Source organism: Apium graveolens, chromosome 3, assembly GCF_009905375.1.
Source record: "Apium graveolens cultivar Ventura chromosome 3, ASM990537v1, whole genome shotgun sequence".
NCBI classification, from domain to species: domain Eukaryota; kingdom Viridiplantae; phylum Streptophyta; class Magnoliopsida; order Apiales; family Apiaceae; genus Apium; species Apium graveolens.
In genome coordinates this window covers 37,198,762-37,213,442 of record NC_133649.1, presented here as the reverse complement: position 1 = coordinate 37,213,442, position 14,681 = coordinate 37,198,762, and the positions used below count along the sequence as shown (strand labels likewise).

The 14,681-nt window shown below is 32.3% G+C and overlaps 1 protein-coding gene across 2 annotated transcripts; it reads right to left on the bottom strand.

Moving 5' to 3' along the window:
- Positions 1-8,405: 8,405 nt before the first annotated feature.
- On the bottom strand, positions 8,406-13,983 carry LOC141712142 (uncharacterized). Of its 2 annotated transcripts, none has more exons than XM_074514958.1 (5): positions 13,701-13,983; positions 11,643-13,296; positions 11,250-11,442; positions 8,896-9,271; positions 8,406-8,810 (listed from the first exon to the last, which is right to left on the bottom strand). In XM_074514958.1, exons 2-4 carry the CDS (start codon positions 13,175-13,177, stop codon positions 9,053-9,055), a joined length of 1,947 nt encoding a protein of 648 aa, XP_074371059.1. In that variant the 5' UTR covers positions 13,178-13,296; positions 13,701-13,983; the 3' UTR covers positions 8,406-8,810; positions 8,896-9,052. The 2 variants fall into 2 exon arrangements, with proteins under 2 accessions (XP_074371059.1, XP_074371060.1); XM_074514959.1 differs by having other exon boundaries at positions 8,896-9,265; positions 13,701-13,982.
- Positions 13,984-14,681: the final 698 nt, after the last annotated feature.

The window sequence follows — 14,681 nt, the reverse complement described above, 5'->3', positions numbered from 1 at the left end:
AATGTAATATGTCCATGTGTTTTTATTAAAAGGATAAAGTTGGGGTTTACTATCATTGCAGTATATGTTGATGATTTAAACATCATTGGAACCCTAGATGAACTTCATGAGACGATTGGATATTTGAAAAGAGAGTTTGAAATGAAGGACTTGGGTAAAACAAAACTCTGTCTTGGTTTTCAAGTTGAACATTTATCTAAAGGAAGCTTTGTCCACCAGTCATTATATACTGAAAAGATTCTTAAACGGTTTATTATGGATAAGGCATATCCTGTGAGTACACCTATGGTTGTACGATCCTTAGAAAAGAATAAGGATCCATTTCGCCCAAGAGAAAAGGGAGAAGAACTTCTTGGTCCTGAAGTACCATATCTTAGTGTCATTGGTGCACTACTGTATCTTGCCAATTGTACACGTCCTGATATTGCATTTTCTGTTAACCTTTTGGCAAGACATAGTTCTGCTCCAACTCGAAGACATTGGACTGGTGTGAAACAAATATTTAGATATCTTCGAGGAATAATGGATATGGGTTTATTTTATTCTAAAGACTCAAAAGTGGAATTAGTTGGTTATGCAGATGCAGGATATCGGTCTGATCCACACAAAGGGAGGTCTCAAACAGGTTATGTATTTACATATGGTGATACCGCAATATCTTGGCGGTCTACAAAGCAGACTCTTGCAGCAACCTCTTCAAATCATGCTGAATTATTGGCACTACATGAAGCTAGTCGGGAATGCGTGTGGCTAAGATCTTTGGTCCATCATATTCGGGAATCATGTGGTCTTTTAGTCAATAAAGGAAGCCCTGCTTTTTTATTTGAGGATAATGAAGCATGCATCACTCAGACTCAAGAAGGTTACATTAAAGGAGATCGAACAAAGCATATTGATCCAAAGTTCTTCTTCACCCATGAACTTCAGCAACGAGGTGAAATTGATGTTTGTCAGATTCGATCATGTGAAAATCCAGCAGATTTGTTCACGAAAGCACTTCCTACATCTTCCTTCGAGAAAATGATACACAAGATTGGAATGCGTAAACTTCGGGATATATTGAAATGAGGGGGAGATATGATATTTCTTTTACATTACATTATGTACAACACATGTACTACATGTACTCTTTTTCCTTCACTAGGATTTTTTTCCCACAGGGTTTTTCCTAGTAAAGGTTTTAATGAGGCATGTTGTTCGTATAAGTCATTCAAGGGGGAGTGTTATATACAACCTATTTGTGAATGACTTTTGCTTAGCACAATTTTTCAAGTCCACAACCTTTTGCCTTTCCAAGCTTTAGATCTTTCAAACCTTTGGCTTTTCATTATCTTGTAACCTATGATTAGATGGCCTATATAAAGGTTTGTTTGTACATTGTTTACATACATGAATAAGATGAAGATTATCCTCTCCAAAGTTTCTCTCTAGTTTCTAGTATATCTATTATATAAATATAACAAAATCGAATTTAATCTGATTTTAATTCGAATTAAACTCAATCTAAATAGCCCCAAATATATCATAATCTTAACATAGATCCAATATAAAATTGATCCATACCAAAATTGATCGGATTATCCGAACTTCAGGGCCAGATAACATGCGATATTAGTCATTCCTTTGAAGTAGTCGATAGATAAAGTATTAATTAACAAATAAATACAAATTCAAAGAAAAATTAAATTACATGCAAAGTACTCATAAAGTTCGCAACGCTTTTCTAAGTTTGGTCATTTTTGGTTTTTGGTGCAGCTTGTATCTATCTCCTCGGGTAAATTAAAGAGCTCTTCTGGTTCTAGTCGGGGTGACAACGGATCGGATCGAATCCAGTTTTATAAAATCCAAATCCAATTTGTTATGTTTTGATTTGGATTGGGTTCGGGTTCGAATATTAAAAACAAATATTCAAATCAGGTCCATCAGATTTTTTTAGATTTCGGGTCAGTTTCGGATTTAATTAGGATATTTTAAAATTAATTAATTGAAAATAAATAATTGCATATTATTATATAAATTTATTTTTTTGAATGTTAAGTAACAAAAATAGTACTTTATATATTGTCAATAAAGGGTTGGTGTAAGTGGTCGGGATCTTAATTTCCTAAATATAGGCTAAAAGTTCGACTCACTCAATGCGTTTATTTAACTAAAAAAATTGTACTCTACATATATAGATAATTCAGTATTAGCGTCAAAGATAATAAATTTAATTATCGATAATTATCCAATGTCCCGGTTCTAAACATTAGATTTAAATATTTGATATATATAATCATGTATTAATGTTATAAAATTATGTAAGATAAGAATATGTTATCGGATCTTTTTCGGGTTTCGGATTCAAATCGGGTTTGAAACGGATTTCGGATTTCGAGTCGGGTATCGGTTCGGTATACCTAAGATCCAATTCCAGAACCACACTCTTTTTGATCTAAAAATAAGATCGAAATTCAAATTTAAATCCAAATCCAAAAAAATCGTGTTCGGATAAATCCAAACGTGAAATATTGGGTGAAACCAAAAAAAAAATTAATTATGTATTGCCGAAAATTAAACCCAAAATTTAAATAAAATGATTAAAAAAGTCATATCAAATTTAATTCCAACTTAAATTGGGGATTTCGATTTTAACAATAAGTCCATTTAAAAGTATTCCAATAATAAACTAACAGTAGTCCATACTCAATTAATATATTTTATATTTATGTAATTTGTTATACTTATCAGTCATAACTACATAGAGTTTATAATACTCTGATATTTATAATAATTATATATCATTAATCAAAATATCTATGTTATTCATATGAGAAAATTGTGAAATATATTAGTAACAATGACAAAATAATTTTAAATTGTAGACCATTATTAAAATTAACAAAGCTCCTAATATAATTAACTAAAATTAAATCCAATATTAATTAAATTTTATTTTTTAAACCAATTAACTAAGAAATGATTTTTAATATAATGACAATTTTCCTTGAAATTATCAAAATATATTTTAAAAATCCGTCATCGATTAGTAATATTTGTATTCATACATAAAAAAATTAAATATATATTCTGTATCTGTGAATATTCTGTGCATCTAAAGACAGCGAAAACAATCTAAAATAAATTTAAAAAATAGGAAAAATCAAAACTCTCCCAATGATTTATGCGAAAATAAAAGATTTATTCACCACGTATTCTGTACTTATGATCTACACTTTATGGTATTCACATGAATGCTTGATCTCAAAACGAGATATTTGTACTGGCACCCGAAATTGATTTATATATATATATATATATCTTTACCCGTCTAGAGTTTATATGTTATATACCTAAAGTGTGCTTTCGAAAAGATAAAAATATAATTTTGAATCGTTGGATGGTAGTTGCTTACGGGACTTCGCAGGTCACCGTTTTAATATTTCATGTTGGTATAAGATCGAGTTGGATAGCAATTGGAGTCGAGAATTTTAGGTTTCAAGTAAATTGACGTTTGGACTTCATCTTTTAGTCGCATTTGAAATATACACCTTTGTAATTATATTTTAGTTTGGTTTAGAATTAATATTACGAAAAAATGGGTTGTTACAATATTGAACATGAAGGCTCTGGGTATTGTCCAATCGACTTTGGCAAAGAACGTTCCATGCAACATCGTCAAGGAAACAAAAACTTATGAATTGATCAAGGTGTGATCAAATATATATGAGAAGTCTCATGCTTCAAATAAGGTTTATTTGATTTGCTTGTTATTTTCACTAGATTGAATGAAGGTTATTGTGTGTGTTACTGATTATGTGAATAAGTTTAATTCTATCTTATCAATATTAACGTCAGTGGATATTATATTTGATGATAAAGTGCAAGCCTTGTTGGTATTCTCCTGATAGTGGGTCAAAATTTGCCACCGATGTATGAAATTCATCCGGGAGCTGTAAGATGACCTTTGACCGAGTTCGAGATCTATTCTCGGAGAAGAATTTTATAGGAGAAAGTCAGCAGAGTGTCCGGAACCTTGTTGTGTACCTAGAGTAGAGGCACGGAAAGTCAAAATGGGGCGATCGATGTACGGCTCCTGCATATTTTAAAGAAAAGAATAAAGAAGATAATTCAACTGATACAATTGACGAAGTGGTGAATGAGGATGCTTTAATTTGTTGTATTTATTGTTCCATTAAATCACATTAAAAAGAGAAAGCAATTTTTTAAAATAATATGAAAAAAGATTATGTAAAAATAGTGGGAGTTTAAGAATCGTGAATTACATAATTCTAGTTACTCCACATATTGATGTTAGAAGAGATCTAGTAAAATTGTGTGACCACCACAACAGGGTTTATTCTTTAGCATATTACATGTTATTGATCAAGGACAGCCTCGGTATTATTCAAAGACAGTACTAGATGGATGGTTTAGTTCCATTAAAATCAACTATTAATGAAGAGATGATATCTCTTTTTAGAAGAATGAGACTTGATCATTAATTATTTTTTCCAGCAAATAAGAAGGTTTCACAGAATAAGTAAGTTTTCTGAATCAAAGAAGAACTCTTGAAACGTTAAGTTTTTAAAAGGTTGGTCTACTACGTCTATAATAATCTAATTAAGCTTCTGAAATGCTTGTATCTGTCAGTAAATAAAACTCAGTGGCCTTAATATGTTTATTGTCCAATTATGCCATAGTTATATCTGAACCGGGAGTTGTTGATGAATGGACACCTTAGCATTTGAAGAATCTAGTGAGCCTCGAAGCACATTATATATCTTTAGTTAACTAATTCTTTGAAAATGACCGTACAGCTTCAGCTCCTGCTTTCATAACCATCTTTAATTATTCGTTTATTTTTTCTAAAGAATCCAGTTTCAATGCAATATGATTAGACTATTTTTCAAATAATGCAGATTTTTAGATGCCTTGGTTGCTTTCCTTTTATAAATTTCTACCTGACCATCCTCAAGAGCCCATACTTGGTCATATAATGACTGAATCTCAAAAAAGTTGCAAGCGCATAAATTATGAGTCTTTAATAACATCTAAAAATTATGACTTATACTCGAGGCTTCTTGTTCTAGTTTGTTCCGGTGAACTTCATTGACATCATCCATAAAATTAATTTGATTCATATGACATCCCACCTCACTATTAACATTTCATACTTTATTATAAAAAACTGGAATATGAGTTATTTGAAAGAAGCACCATTCAAGAATTAATCAAATAATTGTGAATTAATAGAAATAATTAGTTGTATTTGTGCATGTTACACCATTTGTCATGCTAGTCTAAATACATCTCTTTTTTACTCTCCTTTTATTTGATGACAACGTACCTGTTGAAAATGCTTTCTAGAGATTACTAACTCTATTTTACTCTCCTTCCATATTATGACAAAGTGGATGATATAATGCTTCCTAATTAAAATTATACACAGTATGATGCAAGGTATAATATATGTCATATATTTCCATATAAATGTTAATATCCGGCATTGAAAATAACCCAAATGAATGCCTTCTTCTTGGGTCTACAAAAGTAGTAGATAAATTGTATCTAATACAATAATTGGATCAAGAAATATTCCACTCAGAATGTTTTTTTTCTAACTCAAGGTAATGCAAGATGCCCTTAACGATTTAGAAAATAAAAATTTAATGTGAGAATGTAATATCTTACTAAGAAGTCCCCTCATCTTGCTATTTTCATATTGACAGACTTCCTGAGCCTCTGAAAAAAAACCGATATTATGAGATAAAAAAACGAATAAATTGTAATTTAAATTAAAAAAATGTAAAATATAACATTATCCATATTAAATTTATAATCTCAAAATAGATAGTTTATTATCTATATTACAAGAGATTTTTTTTGGAAGGCAATATATATTAATAGATAAAGGGAGTAAGCCCCTTTATAACCCTGTTACACATTGTCTTTACCTAATAATACATTACAAACCAAGGTCAATAGACATCCGTTTTTGACCGATAACTATGTTGTTTCCCAACCGATATCTTTGTCGGTGATATCTATTTTAGACATCGATCATAAATTGATGTTTGTATTGAAATACACATCAGTTATAACGTCAATTAGCATGTTTATAATATATGTTTTTATAAAATACGTTAGATATAATTAATCTTATATACAAGTTACTTGCATTAGATTCTAGAAAATATATAACACACTAAGTGATTTCTCACATACACATTGTTTCTTTCTCTGAAAGTGATGTATATCATGCTCTATAATATCATGTATTTTATTATATCTATGTCTATTTGTATCTTAAACATTATTAATCTTGAAACTAAAGTGATGTCTATATATATCTTAGACATCATCCCTTACTAATGTGTAATGTATTCATTAACATCAGTTTTCTAATAAATAAACTGATTTATATTCTTCTCTTACACATCATCCCTAATTGATGTGTAATGTACTTATTAACATTCGCTTTCTAAGAAAAAAATTGATTTATATTTTTCTTTTAGATTTCAAATTTTATTATTAAAAAAACTGATTTCTATTTGTTCCTTAGACATCAGAGATTGCCACATTAAAATTGATAAATATGTAGCCATTAGACATCAGTATTTGTTAAAAATTTCAATGCATTTGATACAATTACACATGAGATTTATGAGCATCTATTATAAGAACTGTTGTCTTTCTAAATATAAAAAAAATTAATAAATGGACCATTCACAATATATATCCAACCATTTGTATTAAATCATTCATAAAATACATCCAACCACCAACCCATCAATCCGCAAAACTAACTACACATATTTTCAGCATTCGACAAAACTAACTACATATTTATCATCATCATTCCGGAAAACCAATTACACCATCAACATTCAATCGTAAAACGCACTAAATAACTACAAAGTATGTGAGAACTAGTTACCTACTAACTACCAATTGAATTCGCAAAATAACTAGAAGCATACCAAACAGTCAAGATAATAATATTACGATCAATAAGATATCGCTAATGACTTAGACACGCTTTAAGTGACAAAGTGAGTGAGAGATCTCGATAGCATATTTAATATTTTGATTATTGAGATATTCACTATATTCTTGGTCAGTGCGACAAGTAAGCGGAGTGAGAAATCTCGATAACGCATGTGACATCTTAATCAGTAGGTTATTACGACTGATTTGAACATCGTGACAGTTTAATAATATTGTGATCGTGCTTTAATATTTTGACATTATATTAATATTTAATTTCTCGATAAGTCATTTTATGATATGGCATCTCTACAGAATATGCACTAATCCTCTCAAGATTATATTTTTATCGGTACTTATTAAAATGTAATAAATTAGTGTCTTATATCACTTGAATTCTGTTTTAATCCATACCCTCTTTATTAACTGCAAGCTTTATTCTTCCATCTTGCATGATCATCTTCTGATCTTATTTTAAATTAATTTTATTTCAACTTACATGACTTTGCAGTGAGAAAAATACTCCAATGTAATTTTAATCCTATTTTGACAAATTATATTCCAAAGTGTGCAACAAGTACTAAAGCCAGAGGAAAATCATACCACTTAGGGTATCAATGTGACCTAAATTTGTCATTACAGACATTCCTTGCTCAACCAAGTCAGTTGGATTAGTTCTCCAAATTCCAATTACCAAAATTTCATTATTGCTATGAACTAAAATGGTTTTGTGTAAAACGTTTAACTATATCATCAATACTACTAATAATAATGTTTAACTTCAATTATTTTAGCCAATTTTCATTACATGGTTATTTTAATATGATTTGTCACAAAATACAAGTGTAGCAAAATTGGGACTTACAATAATATTTACTCTCAAACTACAGCCACTATCAATACCATACTTCCTACAATTTTTTTTACAAATTTGTCCATGTTCGCCAACTATGAGTTTATAATATGTATTTTATAATAATACTTGGAGAATAATTACAATAGGACATTAGAAACTTGTTGCCATTCAATAAATATTTTTAAATTTTACAATTATTATAATTTATAGTATATTAACATTAAAAGCTCAATTGTTTTGCCATTCAGAAATTTTATATTTGTCTTACCAAATATCACCATTCGTTCATGATCCAGGTTATTCGATGGATTCTTCGATCATTCAGATAACCAACGTTTCAAAAAATAATATACAGACTTAACAAAGAACACCTTGTACAGACATATTGTTCAGACAAAATCGGAATTTCAAATGAATACTTAATATAATTAAATATTTATGAAAATTGAAATCGAATGTTTCAAGATTATAATTTATAAAAGCACTTATGAAGGCATACTTAAGAAATTTTAATATTGTCCTAATCTTAGAATTAAAAAAAATGCTGCGAAATAATTGAATCTAGCTGTGTATCATGTGGAAATGCAATAAAAATGGTAACTTTCAAAATCTGCAAGTTTTTTCTTTACACATTCATTCTCTTGCAAAATGATCTTCACAGCGAGTGAGATTTTCTAGACGTATTTCTTGATCTCTTCAAATGGGGTAAATATGCAAGTCTTTTGAGTGCAGTCTAAGATTACACTCACACGCTCCCCTTGGGTGTTCCCTATGCAAACGATGAAACTTAAAACCTACAAGTTTCTTCTACATGCTATTAAAATGCTGAGGAAAATTAGAATACAACACCCATGGTCAAACATTGCCATGATGACTACAAACAATTCTCAAAGGAATTTGATACAACTGGAGATAGACTTTTCGGAAAATGTGTTTCTGGTGCAACTCTATTGATGCTGCATGTCCTTTTTTTGCTTTCCATTCTCTGCAAAAAGAAAGTATATCATCATATCCACATGAGTTGTTCAACATCTGGACTGGGAAAGATCATTGATGAGAGAGTTACTGACCAAGGGCAGGTATGGATGGAAAGAGATTAGCCCTTTCAAAGGAAGATAGAATAAGGCTGAGAAATGATACAAACATGGACTTGACAAGTACTTTTCAAGCAGCAACAGAAATTTGCTTTACACAAACACAGCCTGACTGGTTGCCACAATTTCAACGTCATCTTGATGGGGTGGAAGATTTGTGCTCATCTTGTTGTGCAACAGGATGTTCCTGAAATCCTTCTTCAAGTCTATCTTGCAGTAGGGCTGCCCTTTCAGGGTTCATAAGCAGAAGTTGATGCATATCTCTTGGAAGAACATTGAATACTGCCTTCAAATCTCCCCTCAGCTTCTGGCAAGTTGCCAAGGAGTCCTCATCAGCATTCCCAGACTGTTCCTAGAGAAGATTATTCGAATTTAAATAATAAAGATAAAAAAAACATAAAATCAACTATTTTTAATGTTTGATCTCAGTAAACAAATTTCTCATTTCATTTACACAACATCATAAACTACGAAGTCAGTCTATAACCCGCAAAATATTTTAATGCAACTACTAGATCCAGCTTCTTTTTTTATTGTAATTAAACACACTAACACACCCACTATGCCTTTGGCAAGACCTGACCCGCCACCTCAGCAAAAGGGGAGGGGAGCGATACTGCTAGAACAATATGCAAGTTCACATACTTCAGCTATATGCTGCAACAAATAAGCGTACAAGACATGTTATAATGGCACTGCACCAGAACTAGCTGAAACACACATGTAGATATCTAATCTACTACCATGGTTTTTGTATAAGCTATTCTTAATTCACCATTCTCTTCAAACACCTTCTAACCCCTAGCTGAAACACACATGTAGATATCTAATCTACTACCATGGTTTTTGTATAAGCTATTCTTAATTCACCATTCTCTTCAAACACCTTCTAACCCCTAGCTGAAACACACATGTAGATATCTAATCTACTACCATGGTTTTTGTATAAGCTATTCTTAATTCACCATTCTCTTCAAACACCTTCTAACCCCTAGCAATGCACCACCGCGTAACAAATAAGATATCAATACACGCATAAACAAACACTGCCGGCACGTACCATCAATATCATAAAATTGTCTTCCATGCCCTAGTCCGTAGAAGAATAGCACAGTTGACTTATTAAGTCTAAATATAACCAAAGAGCAGTTGCAGTTACAATAAATATTATGCAAGAACCATATTAATACTAGGGCTTCCAAATTGAATGTCCTTAAAATTGGCAAGGAACTTAAAGTGGTAATTACGTCACTACAACTTCACAAATTAAGACAGCAATTACAAGTTATCATCATTGCCATTAACTAAATGAATGAGGCAGATAGAAGATACGCATGTGGAACACATAAGTAATGACTCTTTCATAAAGGTAATCAAGTAAATGGTATGTCTTTGTTATTACTTTATGAGTACAAATTATTTGGTCCTTGAACCAACTAGAAAAATCTTTAGGATAAGACAAACACACAGGTATCAACACTGATTCACAAACGCTTTACATATATAGGTAAAGACATTAAATTATCAATTATACCAACTTTGTACCGACAGAAACTATTTCATGCCAGGTCCAGATCTCACAGATAATTGAAAATATATAAACATACTAATATTTCTAATTTGGGTGCTCTGATACAGGTCGGAAGCTAGAGCAACCTAATAAAAATTTCTAATCTTGTAACTTTTGTGTACATATACAAAATTACATCATTACCAATTAGACAGTAATATACATTTCAAATTATCTATATTTAATTTGCCTTCTGAGTGCCATATTCGCTCAGCTTTTTACAGTACATGTAATCAATTTTCTCATGTTACGTCTAGTCAGAATTTAATATTGGGGAATATTGTGCATGTGGTTTTCAACATTTCCCAAGGACCACCTCCCACACTAAGCAACAAACCACACAAAAGCCATCTCCAACCACAACAACACATTTAAGAAAAAACAAATTTTTTTCTTGTATTGTCTTTATGTAGTTTTCCCCATCTCTAATCAAGCTTCTATCCTCTATCCAATATCCGATATTACAAAATCCTTCTTCATTTATAGTCACTCCCTTACAACTATCATGATTTAGCTGACTTGCACACTGTTTAAAATAAACAGAAAATGACGCATCTACGATATTTTTTGGGTTTTCACGCCAAATGCAGCCAATCATACTCGGTTTTTAAATTTGTGTTGCATGTTTAATATTATTCAAAAGCGTAAAAGGCACCTTTGTCATCGAAATTTATTTCTAGAAAGACTTGCACAAAATATTGTTTGAATCATGAGGCTGCAAGAAAGACGCTCTATTTCTATGCTTTGAAAATACACTTGCCTGTTCTTCTCCGATAAGATGCCTCTCTATAGCATTAAAGGAATCAACAACTTCCAATTCAGACATTTTATTTATGTACTGGTAGATGTCAGCTTTTATCCTTGCTTGTCTCCATAATTTATGCTGTTCCTGTTCTGACACAGTACGTTTCCTTTGAAACCATGGCTTAAAGTTGTGACCACTCATAAATCGCCTGCAGTTTTACATAAATATAAGTGCTCTTCTAAACATACTAGAGCGTTGTGCATTAACTAAAGGAATAACATTTGAAAAAAAATCGAGTCTAGAAATATTTGGAAGAACATTAAACTACAAATTCTGCAACAGTGAGACAGATGCTATATTTAGAACAGAATAATCAACAGATTTCATTTTGGAAGAAAAATTGTATACTTGTATAGCTCAAGCCAATTTGATCTCATTCTCTTTGACAAAAACTTTCCAGGACCTCTTGCTGATAAACTTCCAAGGAACTCGTCATCATTGAACTGAGGGAGAGGAGGGGGGTCAACAAATGGAGATAATCCTTCAGAAGGTGCAAAAGCTCTGAAATATCGGCCAAAGGGGGCCAGAAAATTGGTAGTAAGCTCCAGAAAATGTCGACGTAGTATCTCATTGTTAACGACGGACATTGACTCCTCTACTCGTGGTGACATCCCGGCATCAACAAGTCTGTTCAAGATAGAAGTATCTGGCTTTGTGATTGCTGTGTAAGTTGTCCAGAATGCTTCTTTGTGTTCTGTCATGAGACAAAGTGGACCATCTCTCCTCAACTTAACATTGTTTAACAAAGTTAAAGGAGAAAACTTCTTTAGGGATTGTGGAAGACCAAAGGCATCAAGTCTAGCAGGCACGCTGCCGATTTTGGCCCTTGGAGCTAGACTAGGGCGATTTGAATTAGGAGCAGGACATCCAACGGAAATAGTGTGAGGAATACTACGCAGAGATTTTAGGAAGAAAAGGTTTGTGACACCCAGAATCATTGGAGGAAAAACATCCCCTTCTTGTAGTGAGTTTAAATGGGCAAACGCAGGGTCATGAATGGTGAAGTAAGGCCTAAAATCAACACTGAGAAGGAGTGGGGCTACTAAACTAACCAGACTAGCAACTGCCTCACAGCACTGAGGAGGTGTTGGCGCAATTATAAGAATAGGCTCGCCAATAAGTAGCAATTCCCATAGTACCCAAAGCTGCAATAGGAGGCCCTTGAATGTACCAAAAAGATCAGAGTCGTGAAAAAGACCCTGTGGAACTGACTGATTAGTAGGAAGAAGCGGGGCTAGTGAAGAGGCTGACTCTTCAAATGACACCTCACCATCCAAAGGCAAGCTATGAGCAGGTGGCAAGTTTACTTTAAGTGTGGCGTTTCCAATAGGAAGATCCATCAGTTGACCAGGTAGAGGAGGAGGCCACTTTGATACATAAGCAGCAACATTATCGAGGGCTTTCCTACCAATGTCAAAAAACAAAGGACCCATGATTTGTAACAAAGGCCTGAAAACACTAGAATACGGACTATGAGACAAAATAACTACTGACTTCTGTTCACCGCCTCGCTTTAGCCTTTCATCATGTCTCTGCCTATTAAATACAAAACCATACAAATACCTAGTACTTTTAACCCCAACCTTCGAGGAGGTCTCAAGCACCAACTTGGGGTTTCTCCTCTTGATTCGAAAGAAAAAAATGGAATCATGAATGCTCGACCGATTATGGTGTTGGGAAACAGAATCCGGAAATGAACTAAAGGCCACTTCAAGTTCCTCTTCTTGACTAAGACAACCAGGTGGATAGCAATCTTCAATTATCTGACCCTGTTCAAGGTCAAACCTAATGATACAAAAGGCAACAACCCATTGATGAAAAGATTTTGGGTCAACACTCAAGTTTGGTTCAGACTTCAAACCTAATGACGGAGACCGGCTCATTTCTAGCTAGCCGACACCAAGTACAACTTACAAAAAGAACATTCTTGTCGGTATCCGCCTTCTATAAGTCCCTTATCAGCCGAATCACATCCAAACCACCTATTCAACAACCAATCAATCTACACACACAAATGTAAGAACAATGCAGAAGCAATTAGTTGATATCATTCAAATCCTAAAAATCAACAAAAACCAGGCTTCTCAAAACAAATACCAATGCACAAAGCTTCCAAATTTACCACTAAAATATCCAAAAAAAGGCAGAATTAAAAGCCAAAGATTCGGGTAAAAACAAAATAATCCCACTACAAGCAAGCACATTATCCACACAAAGAATTTAAAAAAAGACAGAATCTTGACAACATTCAAACACTTGCAAGATTCAAATATATCCAAAACACAACATTAATCTACCAACGAAGAAACTAACACATTTCAAGAAACACTTAATAATTACAATAGCTACATAATCAAATTCAAGATATTATAGACAAAAATAAACAAAGGGTATGTAGAAAAATACCTGAATTAGAGAACCCAGAAAGGAAAAACAGCAAAAAACCAATCTAGATCGAGCAATAATGGAGAGAAATTAAAAGAGAAAAAAAGGTGGGTTTTGGGGTATAATAAAAGCAGTATATGTATATGTAAGAAAGGATTAAATTTAGGGGGATAATGATTTGAATTGAATTCAGGGGATTTGAAGAAGAGGGTCTTGCTATTTTCTTTTTCTTTCTCAACCTCCTCAACACTTTCTACATCAATTCCACTTTCGGTTATTTCTTCATTTCCCCTTTTTTGTTTCATTTTAGTTAATATTATTTATTTTTTGTAGTTCTCTCTTTCTTTTGGGAAGCCGGAAGCTTCTGTCATTAGATTTTTTACTATATAATTCGTCAAAAAAAAACAAAAAAGTTTTTTGATAACGGTGCCCGGACCAATTTATGATTTTTTTTTAATGAATAGGTTGAAATTGAGATTTCGGTAACGTTCTGACAAAAACAAAATCTGATACATAATTTATCGAATATTATATTTTATTTTAATAGAAGGGAATTACTTACTAAGACTTTATTAAATTTGATATATTCAACTAAAATATTGATATACTCCGTCATTGAGTTGTGATTAGCACAGACAGCACATAGCCGTAATCCGAACTTCTGTACTTTTAAAAAATGGCACATGAATAAGATGCGGTAATGGAATCGTAACGCATGAATCTTGTGTTCGCAAACTAGGGCTATCAAAAAAATTCGAAAAATCTGATATTCGTCCGAAAAATTCATATTTGTATTCGAAATAAAGCGGATATTATCTGTATCCAATACAAAGCGGATATTATCCGTATTCGAATCTGACGATTGCGGATACAGATACAGATATAGGCATATTCGTATACGATAATATTCGAAACCGAATAAATATATTTTATATTTAAATATTTAAATAATTTAAAAATATATTATATTAAATTTATAGTGTGTTTATGTTTGTATATATA